Consider the following 14,149-nt stretch of genomic DNA (forward strand, 5'->3'; position numbering starts at 1 on the left):
AAAGTCACCTACATCTTGGATGCCCTGGGGGTAAGCAGATAAACATCAAATTTTCATTTTTGGGTGAACTATTTTAAGAATTTATGAACTACTTTAAGAATTCATTCTCTCATTTTAGTTAAACTTGGCCATGATTTACTAATTTGTTCCCTTGTTTTAAGTAAATTGTGCGTACAATATAATTAGTTCCCTCGTTTTACTAAAATGAGCACCTGATATAATAATTTGTTCCCTCGTTTTAGTAAATTGAGGCCACATTGTACTAATTCATTCCCTCATTTCGAAAACTTTAATAGAACAATTTATTATAGCGTGCAGACAGTTTACTTAAAATGAGGAAATGAATTAGTAAAACAAGCTGATGCATTAGTAAGTGGTGGGAACGAATAGTTAATTAATGGCCATGATGTATATTTTTAGCTGCATGTCATGTGCAGGGCTTTGTACAATTTAACACGTTCACTCCCATTTCTCATTGTCGTAATATGGCAAAAATTCTATACAAATTCAATTGTAAATTATTTATATATCATGGTTGTAGGTTTTTTTTTTTTTTTTACTACAGTAATGAACATCAAAAGTATAACATCCAGTTGCGATACGTTAATGAGTATTTAGAGAGAAAATTTTCTTAATTGTCATGGAAAAAAAGGGATAGTTCACCCAAAAGATGAATGATCAGCATTTATGTCATGTCATTCCTTTAAACTTTAAAAAGTACTCTACATAGACATCAGAATTTTAATGAGTCTTATGAAGAGGCATGATCGCATTTTATGATGAACAGATTTAATCAGATAAAAACATTGATCAACACATATACATATAGCACATCTGTTCGATGGTCGATGGCCATACTTGCTTGATGCACAAGAACAAACCTCATTGTTTTGCTGAAGATCAAATGTGCTTGCTTGAGACGTGAGAACAAATTTCACTGGTTCTCATGCATTAAACATGCACATTTGAGCTTCTGTTGACCATATTTGATGTGCTCAGTGTATGCGTGTTGATCAAATTTCTAATATAAAGTGATTGTATCTCTTCAGAAGTCTTCGATTACACAACTAGATCCTTATGAATTACTTGAAATCTTGAAAATGTTGGTTGCTTGGACTTTTAATGGATGGGCAAAAATGATGAGAATATTTTAATTTGCATTCTAAAGTTGAACAAAAGTCTTATGGTTGGAGTTTTGGGTGTACAAACCCTTCAAACAAAAACTACTTATTTTTTTCTCTTGAATTTAGCAGGAAAATAACCTTTTTGTCATAAGATCCACCTACAAAGCCTAAGTGAAATACAGTAGCCAAATACTGTATTTGTTTCCACACATTTGACTTGACTTACAAGAGTTCCTTGCTTTTACAATCATATATTGAACATATGCAGTATCCAAAACACAGTCTATAAATAGTTAAAAACCTAGGTTAAAAATATAAGAAAATGACACTCAAAACAGCCAACTCAAGTCCATTTAAAGATTAAGGCAAATCATCTTGTGTAGTGCTACATTTGGCATAATTTTTCCCTATATATTGACTGTGATGACAAATTCAACTCTGAAAATGACTTAAAATACTGTGTCATTACTGCAAAGTACTCTGTGTGTGCGTTGAGAGGTCTCTGGATCAAATAGCAGCGCATGCAGACTTTTTGAGTTCTGTGATGCTACAATTCACTTCCCTCATCCTGAGTTACTTGAGGAGAGTCCAAGAGCACAAACATATCTTCAATCACTTGCCACAGGCAGCTGTCGAGTGGGAAGTCGTTGTCCACAAGATTGACGAGGAAGTAGTTGTCGTGGATGTACTGAATGATCATGCGTGAGGGCGATTCGTCCTCATACAGCTTTGCCCATTGTTCAATCCACAGTGCGAAAGCCTCGTCCTGCGGGAACAGACAGAACTGAGCTCAGTTTCTAGTCTATTTTATCTTTTACTATAGCACAGAATCGCTCTTATCACGGAGACAATAATGGTGAGTGTGTCTGTAAGAGTGATAAGGTTGTCTAAACTGGGGCAGTGTGAAAATGTGAGGTCAATGAGGGTTTGGAAGTGTCACACATGGATGAGCAAGCCATTTAAACACCTTTTTAGGATCAAATCGGTTTAAAAGCAATGTGAAATTTGCATTGCAAGGTGGTTCTAGGGTGTTAAAGATGGTTATTAGGTGGATGAATCATCACCTTCCAGTACATAAAGCTGACTGGATCCACCACGGTGGGCTGAACGATCTCTCTGCCTGGGAAAATTCCCCATGTCACAGCGTTGGGCTGCATGTCAGGGGCATTTGTGATATTCCTACCCTAAAAAAAAATAGAAAATACTACAAAATGTCAATATTAAAAATTGGAGATTACATAATGTAATATGGATCATGTAGGGGTACAAGTGATTTACCTGAACGTTGACTATATGGTAGTTCACACGAGGTTCATATTTCTTCAGCACTTGCAAAAGTGCAGTAACATTTTCACTTGATGTGAAAAACTCCAAATATGCCTGTTGATTTCAAGAGATAAAAATAAACATGCTGAAAGAAATATTTCCAAAAAAGTCAGCCAATTCCAAAAGCACCTAAAATAAAACAAACTCTAAAAATAAACCCACAAATCACCAAGTGCACAGTTCCCACAGTATCACAAGCAAAACCTGTATGGTTTTAGTGTTGGATAATGATAATTATGAAAGCTTGTTTCCACCACTGAATTAAAAAAAATAAAAATCTCACAATTCTGACTTCTTTTCCTCAGAATTGCGAGTTTACATCTTGCAATTCTCAGAATTGCCTATGAACTTGCAATTGCGTGTTTTAAAATCACAATTGCAGAATATAAACTTGCAATTCTGAGAAATAAAGTCAAAATGGCAAGATATAAACTCGCAATTCTTACTTTTTTCCCAATATTGTGAGTTTATATCTTGCAATTCTGACTTTAAAACATGCAATTGTGAGAATCTTTCGACTTTCTTTCTGATAGAAATCACAAAAGACTATCAGAGTCCAATAAGTAGTCCATATGATTTTTTGTGTGCTATATTCAAAAATATACTTTAAAGTCATATGACAGCTTCGTGCAAGGAACCAAATAAATATCTGCACATTAAAACATGGTACACTGCACAAGTGGTGATATCATATACATCATCATCATCTCTGGTTCCTTCACATCACATGAATGACAATAAAAGTTACCTTGGCAAATAACCAAAATAAAACAAGTTTTTTATATACATTCTATTTTACTTCAGTTTACATTTACTTTATTTCCAGTAACAATTTTTTTTTATGGTTTCAGTTTTAGTTAACGACAATAACCTTAAAAGTGTGATTGCAATGATACATGGTTTAATTTTTGAATTAAACTCAAAGCAAATGAGATTTTAAAATTGTAGTGTGGAAGGGAAGATTTTCAGCATAATGACTTAAATGTCAGTTTGTTCCTCACAGAGAACTATCAAAAGACTTGGAATGTAACACACAAGTCATACAGATTACAGATTTATGGTAGTTGTTTTGGAGCTCAACAAATCCAGTCCCTGTTCCCCTTTCACTGTATGGAAAAGTGCAGCTTGCTCATTCTTGAAAGCATCTTATTTTACATTCCACACTGTTGAATAGTGTTTTGCTGACCTTTTGAAAGACGTATCCCCCTGCAGGGCCCCAGCCCACAATGGGGTCGGATGAGGCTTTGCCGTTAATGTTGGGTTGAGAGTTAATGGTGAGAACACCCCTGCGGTTCACCTTCTCCAACTCATCCTTCAATAGGTTGGTCTCTGGAGCCAGAGGGTCATCGTTCCATGGCAGACACATGACCTACACAAAGCATAAAGATATCAATCATGCATGCAAAATTGGAGTAGTATTTATATATAACTTGCAGCACATACATAACTCAACTGATGACAAGAGTGACATGAGTGGGCAGAATGATCAAAATTTCATAATGGAAACTGTCAGTTCAGCCATTTTCATTGGTAATTCAACCAAAAAAGTAGTTTATATATTGAGTAACTATATGGAGATGCCCTTTTTTTTTGATTATCTAGTGAATTAAATGTTACAAACCTGTAAAAAGTCTGGTTAGTAAAAAAAAAAACACTGCTTAACATTATGTTAAACAAAGGACTCAAAACAGTAAAACCAATATTATAAAACAGATTTTCCATCTATAAATTTTATAAATTCAGATTGGATGATTCATGTTTGCTGATAAACACCTGTTGAATTCTATATTCATGAGACATTGTTCGGCAACCACAAAAAAAAAAAAAAAATCAATGTCGTTCCAATTAATAAACACACCCTTAATAACAAGTTCTTGCCTATCTTGACTGGTTTAGAACTTGCTGTGCTCTGCTTTTGTGTACTATGTGTTCCTTCACAAATCAGTCATGCCCACACAAGAATATCTACATGTCTGTATACTGATACTGGCCGTACCACTCTACCTTGTGTCCATTGCAATTTGTATCCCCCGTGATGTAGTTGGTAAAGACTTCATAAACACTCTCCTCGCTCATTAGTTCCTCACCCCACATCTGCAGCAGGGCCTCTTTAGGAGACTTACTCTTCAAGTAGAATAGGTAGTAGTCTGTCAGCTCACCAAAGGCTGGTGAGGAGGAATTACCCCTGAAGAAATGGTGGACATGTTAATTAACATTTTTGTTCTCTACATCTTGAACAAGCCACATAAAGCTCAGAAAAGAGGGAGAAAACATTTTGTGTACCATCTTCCGTTGGGGAAATCATCCCAGTCCTGTGTTCTGTAGATGTAGCTTTTGGGTCGGGAAGCCCAGAATATTGGCCTGACGTCTTCTTCCTTACGCTTTGGATGGGCGCTGATGGCCCAGGGCAGGGGTCGCCTAAATTTCACATAACATCAATGTAAATAGGTGGATATCGTAAAAACTGTCAGAAACATGTCCATATTTTACCCCACAAATTAAAAGAAAAGAATAAGGAAAAAAATGACTTTATGCATAATGCAGGACTTTTAATGATAAACAAACTAAAATACACTAGGACTCTTATTTTGAAATGTCTATTCTTTACTACTTTTAGTTTACTACTTTTACTCATTCAAAAAGATTGAGATAAAATATGAAGTCTTACAACAATCAACAGTTACAATATTAAAGGGATAGTTCACCCAAATGAAAATTTTATGTTTATCTGCTTACCCCCAGGGCATCCAAGATGTAGGTGACTTTGTTTCTTCAGTAGAACACAAATGATGATTTTTAACTCCAACTGTTGCGGTCTGTCAGTCGTGTAATGCATGGCAATGGGAACTCCATCTATAAGAGTCAAAAAACGCGCACAGACAAATCCAAAATAAACCCTGCGGCTCGTGACTACACATTGATGTCCTAAGACATGAAACGATCGGTTTGTGCGAGAAACCGAACAGTATTTATATAATTTTTTACCTCTAATACACCACTATCTCCAACTGCTTTGTGCATCCAGTTGGTAAGGTCTGAAAACTCGTTCTGATGACAGAAGTGATCTCTCGCGTGTTTGTCAATGAGTGTGAGTGATCACTTCCGGCATCAGAGTGCATTTAGACCTCACACACCGAATGTGCAAGGCAGCTGGACATAGTGTTGTTTTAGAGGTAAAATATTATATAAATACTGTTCGGTTTCTCGCACAAATTGATCGTTTCGTGTCTTAGGACATCAATGTGTCGTCACGAGCCGCAGGGTTTAATTTGGATTTGTCTGTGCGTGTTTTTTTGAATCTTATAGATGGAGTTCCCATTTACATGCATTATACGACTTACAGACGGCAACGGTTGGAGTTAAAAATCATCATTTGTGTTCTACTAAAGAAACAAAGTCACCTACATCTTGGATGCCCTAAGGGGTAAGCAGATAAACATCAAATTTTCACTTTTGAGTGTACTATCCCTTTAACACCTTAAAGTAAACATTGTCATAATTCATCAACAGTAGATCATAAGCGATTGCTATAATTATTGATTGAGAACTGCTTTAAAACCGCAAGCCAGTAGAACGTGAAACAGTGCTGCTTTTACTTTGAACATGCAGTCACATTTACTTAAATCATGCCCTTTGAAGTTTAATAATCCCATTCCTGTTTTTCCATCCCCAGATATAAGACCTGAAATATGAGACTTTTTTTTTTTTTTTACCATTTAAGATATTTAAGATTTTTTATGGCCTTGAATTTGATTAAATTGGACCCTGATTACACCTGCTGCTGTTATATAAATTCAATACAGCATTTAGGGCCATCACAATCCATATTCACCTGAGAGCATAAGAGTTGCTAAGAGAAGCTATTCTAAAGAGATGAAAAAACTGTTTTTTAGCCAACAACCCTGCATGAGAGTGGAAAGGCCTGAAAGCCATCACCAGCTACAAAGCACCATCCCCCAGCACTGTGGCAGTTCAACAACTGGCTGAAGACCTGAATGTGTTTTACTGCAGGTTTGACAAAGCCCAGTATCACACCCCACACCCGCTCTGGGGTGCGTTTCCCATACAACGATGTAACTCGCTACTTCACTACCGTAGTGCGATGCATCGTTGAACAAATCAACTAGCTAGTCATGACTGTTTCCCGAAACCGTTTTGTCGCAAACTTGACATCACGCAGATGGTGAGTAATAACTTCTTTAAATGAATCCTTTTCACATCGAATTAATGATTGATTTTTTGCTATAAATTATAGGCATGGCTGAGGACTTCTTCAGTTATTTTGCTTTTTCTCCAGATTCAATCAAATGCTTGCTCTTGCGTACTAGAGCACGTACGCACATGCACACTCTCCAAAAACGGTGCTTTAAATCTCTTGACAAACTAAAATATATAAATCACACTTGTGTATATTCGAAATAAAATATATACATTGTACTTAATGTCAGCTTGCTTATTTTGCTCATGATAATGATTTATTAAGTCCACATGTCATAAAAACAAGAAACTATGCTTCTAACTACAGGTCGAGAGCTGTCGTTCCAACCACACAAGTTTGCGATGCCGTTTGCGAATGTTCGTTTGAACTGTGCACCAATTCGTTGAACTATATAAGTAATGACAGAATTTGCGATGTTAGTTGGCTAACGATACTTTTGGGAAACGCACCCCTGACCGTCTCGCCACACAACTATTAACATATATAAAGCTCATTTTTATTCAGATTCTGAGCCATGAACGCCAGCAGCATTTTCTATACTATAATAGAAATTTCTTTTTGAGGGGGAAAAAAAAAAAAGAAAAAAGGAGAAGCTTCTTAGAATCAAGTTACATTTCAAAGCCACTCACCGTGGATCCTCTGCCCATAAGCCCAGCTGTCTGAGCACTTCCATGGTGGCCACCTCTCTGTTGAGCGTGTAAAAGTGCAAGCCCGGGACCTCTCCACTGGCCAGTAGAACCTTACACATCTCCACCGCCTGCTGGATGCCATAGTTCCGAATGGCGGCATCGTTATCTTTAATGGGCTCAATCACCTGCGTGATCTCCTCTGGCACTTCAAGTTTGGAGAGTTTGACCAGCTGACGGAGTGAGTGATACCCCTGTGCAAACAATGGAAATTACAATTTTTAAGAATGCACAAAAATCACAATAAAAGTCTGAAGGCTTATGATAGTTTTGTGTGAGAAATACACTGAAATCTAAGATGTTGTACCCTCCACAATATTTTATAGAATATAAAATTGTGACATCAAATTTGGTGACACAATGAGTCTTCCTTACGCTTTGGATGGGCACTGATGGCCCAGGGCAGGAGAATTTCACATAATATCAATGTATCATTTTAGTCTAGGACTAGCTTAAAGGGATAGTTCACCCAAAAATGAAAATCTGATGTTTATCTGCTTACCCCCAGGGCATCCAAGATGTAGGTAACTTTGTTTCTTCAGTAGAACACAAATGATGATTTTTAACTGCAACCGTTGCCGTCTGTCAGTTGTATAATGCATTGAAACGGTAACACCATCTATAAGAGTAAAAAAAAACCACGCACAGACAAATCCAAATTTAACCCTGCGGCTCTTGACGACACATTGATGTCCTAAGACACGAAACGATCGGTTTGTGCGAGAAATGTATATAATTTTTTACCTCTAATACACCACTATGTCCAACTGCCCTGCACATCCGGTTAGTGAGGTCTGAACGCGCTCTGACAATGGAAGTGATGTCTCGCACTCATTGAAGCAAAGCGCAAGCGATCAGTTCCTTCATCAGAGCGCGTTTTTTGAGCTCACTAACCAGATGCTGAACACAATTGGACATGGTGGTGTATTAGAGGTAAAAAATTATATAAATACTGTTCGGTTTCTTGCACAAACTGATCGTTTCATTTCTTAGGACATCAATGTGTCGTCACGAGCCGCAGGGTTTAATTTGGATTTGTCTGTGCGTGTTTTTTTTACTCTTATAGATGGTGTTACCGTTTCAATGCATTATACGACTAACACACCGCAACGGTTGGAGTTAAAATTCATCATTTGTGTTCTACTGAAGAAAAAAGTCTCCTACATCTTGGATGCCCTGGGGGTAAGCAGATAAACATCAAATTTTCATTTTTGGGTGAACTATCCTTTTAAGCCTTGTCTGTGAAACCAGGGGTTAGAGTTTATTTAGAGGGACATTAAATAGTTGTTAAACTCTTTGCTAGTTGCATTAAGCTGTATTTTATGTCTTTCATTTATTTTCAGATTATTCTTAACAAAAGTTAACTATTAACAAGAGTCACTTATAGGAATTATTAAACAGAAAAGTTACAAAATAACTGCTTAACTATTATAGTATTTGATATGCTGCATTAGTAGTAGACCTTAATTGATCTTTTCCAATGGTATAACATCATATGGTTTATGCTGCCGTATTTGGCTGATAAGAGAACTGGACGACTTCCACATCATCAAGGTGCAGTGATTGGTTTGTTTATGTGTTCATGTACCTGGATGGGGAAGATTCCTGGGAGAATGGGGCAGGTGATGCCAATGGCCCGACAGTCTTTTACAAATTTAAGAAAGGTTTCTGCCCTGAAAAACAGCTGGGTGACAATGAAGTGTGCACCAGCATCAACCTTCTCCTTCAGGTGCCTGAGGTCATCTTCATAGCTCTCAGCCTCTGGGTGACCCGTGGGGTAACCTGTCATTACATTTGTGAGGGGTTTGAGCTGGTGAATTGAGTTCCATGTGGAAATCACAACGAACAAATGCACACAACTAGATCCAGAAATCTAGAACGTCTGGAAACGTACTGGCTCTGGACCCAATGTCTTGATCAATGAACAATGTTAATTTGCCTTAGCAAACACCATTAATTGTGTGTCTTTCTAAAGCTCACCTGCAACACAGATATCAAAATAGTCATCAAATTCACAGCGAATGTGCTTGACCAGGTCTGTAGCATAGTTGAAACCTCCATCTTCCTCCACCCAATCTTCCCCAATAGGATCTGCAAAAAAAGACAATTTGGGTCAAATTGAGTTAGCTCTTGAGATTATGACTGCTCCAAAAACTAGGTAGCCAAAGTATGCTGCTTTCTAAAACACCTAATTTTGGCCAAATTCTATAGTAATACTGCATGTAATGTATCCGTCATCGGGAAGGCAAACTCAGAATCACAGACATCCACAGCGAAAAAAAAATCCAAGATGGCAGATGGACTAGAGAGAAATGTTGATTATAAGCTATATACCCAAATCTCAGAATTGAAGTGTTCAGAAGTTCAAACATAGTTACCAAATATCTTACATACATTACAGTAAAACTGCTGCTGCAAAAGTGATTCAAGTCAGTCACTTATGAGGATCCGTAACAGTAAGGATGCTGTTTTAGAAGGCAGTTGAATGTGTAGACATCATGACGGTTTACTAGGTTTTGAAACCTAACTTTTTTGGGGGGAAATGGCATGTAAAAATGTGTTGTTTGAACCTATAAGTAACTCTTGCAGATTTCAAATGAGTCTGTGTTCATACCTCCTCTCAGGGCCATAATATTCTTTAGGCCTAGCCGCTTGGCTTTATTTAAATGGGCTGTTATCTTCTCCTTCGTCTGATTGCAGCATGTCAAATGCAGGACACTCTCCAGGCCGCAATAATTGACTGCTGTGCTTGCTATCATCATGGAAGATGTTTCTTTATCTGAGCCTGGATCTCCAGCGGGATGCCAAGTGATGTCAATGAAGAGAGGACCTCCAGAACCCATTCGGTCAAATCTAACACACAAAGAACAAAAATAATATATATTTTTAAAACAAATACCATTATTTTTTGCATTAAAGGGTTAGTTCACCCAAAAATTAAAATTCTGTAATTAATTACTCACCCTCATGTCGTTCCACACCAGTAAAACCTTCGTTCATCTTTTAGAACACAAATCAAGATATTTTTTGATAAAATCCGATGGCTCAGTGAGGCCTCCATTGACAGCAAGATAATTAACTCTTTCAATGCCCAGAAAGCTACTAAAGACATATTTAAAACTGTTCATGTGACTACAGTGGTTCAACCTTAATATTACGAATCTTTTGTTTCGAATCAGCGGTTCGGAGCATGTATCAAACTGCCAAAGTCACGTGAACCATTGACATTTTGAAACATTTCAAAACACTTATGATGTAACGAAGCCTCGTTTACTGAAATAACATGACTTTGGCAGTTTGATTAATGTTCTGAACCACTGATTCAAAACAAAAGATTTGTAAATCTTCGAAGCTTCATGAAGTGTTGTTTTGAAATCTCCCATCACTAGATATTATTGAATAAAGATGTTATTATGTTTTTTGGAACGCAAAAAGTATTCTCGTCGCTTCATAACATTAAGGTTGAACCACTGTAGTCACATGGGCTGTTTTAAATATGTCTTTAGTACCTTTTTGGGCGTTTAAAGTGTTAACTATCTTGCTGTCAATGGAGAACTCACTGAGCCATCGGATTTTATCAAAAATATCTTGATTTGTGTTCCGAAGATAAACGAAGGTCTTACGGGTGTGGAACGACATGAAGGTAAGTAATTAATGAAAGAACTTTCATTTTTGGGTGAACTAACCCTTTAAGGCAATAAGAATTTGGAAGGAAAATAGGATGGATTTTCAAATATGTCACAATATACAGGTGCATCTCAATAAATTAGAATATCATGAAAAAGTTTTTTTTTCTGTAATTTAATTCAAAAAGTAAAACTTAAATATATTCTAGATTTATTAGACAAAGTTAAATATTTCCAGACTTTTTTGTTTTCATTTTGATGATTACAGCTTGCTGCTCATCACAATAAAATAAATTAAAAAATTAAAAAATCAGTATCTCAAATTATTAGAATATTTAATTTAAAATTCTATTAAATTACCTTTCTCAGGGTATAAATACTGGGTTTAGGTCAGTAATCCCAACAGCAGTCATGGGGAAGTCTGCTGACTTGACAGTTATCCAGAAGATGATCATCAAGACCCTCTACAATGAGGGTAAGTCACAGAGGGTCACTGCTGAAAGAGCTGGCTGTTCGCAAAGTGCTGTGCCAAAGCATATTCATGGAAAGTTGACTGGAAGAAAGAAGTGTAGTAGGAAAATGTGTACAAGTGAAAGGAATGACCGCAGGCTTGAGAAGATTGTCAGGCTAAGCCGATTTAAGAACTTAGGAGAGCTTCAAAAGGAGTGGACTGAAGCTGGAGTCAGTGCATCAAGAGCCACCACACACAGACGTCTTCAGGAAATGGGCTACAACTGTCACATTCCACGTACCAAGCCACTTCTGAACCAAAGACAACGTCAGAAACATCTTACCTGGGCTAAGGAGAAAAAGAACTGGACTGTTCAATGGTCCAAAGTCCTCTTTTGCAATTCATTTGAAAATCAAGGTCACAGAGTCTGGAGGAAGAGTGATGAAGTTTCCACAGTGAGTGATGATTTTGGCTGCCATGTCATCTGCTGTTGTTGGTCCACTGTGTTTTCTGAAGTCCACAGTCAACGCAGCCATCTACCAGGAAATTTTAGAGCACTTCATGCTTCCTTCTGCTGACAAGCTTTATGGAGATGTTGATTTCCTTTTCCAGCAGGACTTGGCACCTGTCCACACTGCCAATGGTACCAAAAGCCTATTCAATGACCATGGTGTTACTGTGCTTGACTGGCCATCAAACTCATCAGACCTGAACCCCATAGAGAATCTATGGGGTACTGTCAAGCGGAAGATGAGAGACACCAGACCCAACAATGCAGATGACCTGAAGGCCGCTATCAAAGCAACCTGGGCTTCCATTACACCTGAGCAGTGCCACAGACTGATTGCCTCCATGGCACGCCGCATTGATGCAGTAATTCATGCAAAAGGAGGCCCAACCAAGTATTGAGTGCATAGAAATGAACATACTTTTCAGAAGCCTGAGATTTCTGTTTAATATATCCTTTTTTTTTACTGATCTTATGAAGTGTTCTAATTTATTGAGGTAGTGAATTGGTGGATTTTGTTAAATGTGAGCCAAAATCATCATAATTAAAAGAACCAAAGACTTAAAGTACTTCAGTCTGTGTGCACTGAATTTATTTCATACACGAGTTCCACAATTTGAGTTGAATTACTGAAATATATGACATTTCCCACAACATTCTAATTTATGGAGATGCACCTGTATATTGGAAAAAATAAGACCTGGACATGTTTTGTTGTTGTTGGTGGTGGTGGTGAGATTCACCAATTTACAAAAACATAAAAGAAAAGTAAATCAGCAATGTTTTGCTTTCCTACCTAGAGATAAGATTGACTGCTCCAGATGTTGTACGAGGTGGGAAGAACTCTAGAGAGAACCAGTGGTCCCCAGATTCGATTCGCCGTTTCATCTTGTCCCGCAGCCGGTCAGTGCGGTCGGCATCCAGTACAGGGGTCGAGCACCTGGAGCTCTCTTTGGAGCTCTCTCCACTGTTACTGGCCCCGCTAGAGTCGCTCTTAGAGGACTGCCAACCTATGTCAGCTCTTTGGTTCACCATGTTTCCTGTACCATGTGTAGAAAGTCAGCCCAACAAAACAGATAACATGATCACTTCGAGCTAGGTTGACTTTTTTAACGTCTCTAAACTCGTCTGTATGGGAGACTAGCAAACAAACTACATTGATGATGCTGCCTATGTTCAGAATGGAATACTAGCTTATCACTTAATACTGCACAAAATCACTGTATTCTGCTAATTATAAAAAAATAGTAAGTTATACGGTATTCATAATCTTATTTAAAAAAAAAATGTTTAAACAATATTATACATCATCCTGCAAATAAAAATTTTAAATATATTTTTAATTAGGTTTTATGTAAAAAAAAAGTCTTGCACTATGATCGTGAGTCCAGAGAGAGGTATGTAAAAAAAACTGCATATGTAATGAATTAATATTAAACTGTGACCATTTGTCACAGTGCAACTGGAAAGTCAGGCCCACTGTATTGTGGGATATACAGTATCTTATACTGTGCAAGTGCGCACATGACATATTAATATTTAAATTGTGTAAAATTATGTATCAGTATTTCAGTTACATATGTAGTTGAGTAGATAAAAAGCACATTGCAATTATAATGTAAACATTTGATTTAAAGTTTACTACTCAAACATGTATAACTGACAGCTAAAATACTTCGTAGCAAATGAAGGTGATATGTGTTACAATTATCCCCCAGCCGCTGTTACAATCACTCCAATGTTTTTGCATAAAAGTCAATATCATGTCCATGATGATGATCCTAATAGCTAAATGCATTAAGACAGTCTATAACGATTCTCATTTGACTTATAAGGAAGAAACGTTCATTTAAAACGTTGCTTTTAAAGGCATGATTTAAGGCAAAGCAATCAATGCAAGCAACAAACAGCTTTTTATATGACATGATAACTTATTTTAGAAATTATTTGTGCATCATTTGATACTGTCCATTGTGCGAGAGGGTCTAGACTGGGACACGCGGGTCCGCGCGACTGCACCCTTTAAATAGCCGAAAGCGAGTCATGCAGAGTCTCTAATCATTTAAAGGAGTCTTTGCTTCATTACCTTCAAACTTTTCCCGATCCCCTATGAGTTATGAGAGGATAGTACAGATCCAGGGCGGCGCTTGTACCCGTGCTCTGGCTAAACAGCGTGTGCGGACAGCATGGAAGACAAAGAGGGTGGTGT

The 14,149-nt window shown here is 37.5% G+C and overlaps 1 protein-coding gene across 3 annotated transcripts; it reads right to left on the reverse strand.

The window, feature by feature from the left end:
* Positions 1 to 10: 10 nt before the first annotated feature.
* mthfr (methylenetetrahydrofolate reductase (NAD(P)H)) lies at positions 11 to 14,142 on the reverse strand. 3 transcript variants are annotated; one of them, XM_067395347.1, is made up of 12 exons: positions 14,027 to 14,142; positions 12,737 to 12,980; positions 9,970 to 10,208; positions 9,336 to 9,446; positions 8,944 to 9,137; positions 7,299 to 7,549; positions 4,734 to 4,868; positions 4,455 to 4,635; positions 3,637 to 3,819; positions 2,403 to 2,504; positions 2,189 to 2,308; positions 11 to 1,890 (listed from the first exon to the last, which is right to left on the reverse strand). In XM_067395347.1, the coding sequence occupies exons 2-12, from the start codon at positions 12,973 to 12,975 to the stop codon at positions 1,672 to 1,674; spliced, it is 1,974 nt and encodes a 657-aa protein (XP_067251448.1). In that variant the 5' UTR covers positions 12,976 to 12,980; positions 14,027 to 14,142; the 3' UTR covers positions 11 to 1,671. The 3 variants fall into 3 exon arrangements, 2 of the variants coding, with proteins under 2 accessions (XP_067251448.1, XP_067251449.1); XR_010896016.1 differs by having other exon boundaries at positions 1,754 to 1,890; positions 2,189 to 2,328; XM_067395348.1 differs by lacking the exon at positions 14,027 to 14,142 and having other exon boundaries at positions 12,737 to 14,007.
* Between the last annotated feature and the right edge of the window lie 7 nt (positions 14,143 to 14,149).

Source organism: Chanodichthys erythropterus, chromosome 9 (genome assembly GCF_024489055.1).
Source record: "Chanodichthys erythropterus isolate Z2021 chromosome 9, ASM2448905v1, whole genome shotgun sequence".
NCBI lineage: Eukaryota > Metazoa > Chordata > Actinopteri > Cypriniformes > Xenocyprididae > Chanodichthys > Chanodichthys erythropterus.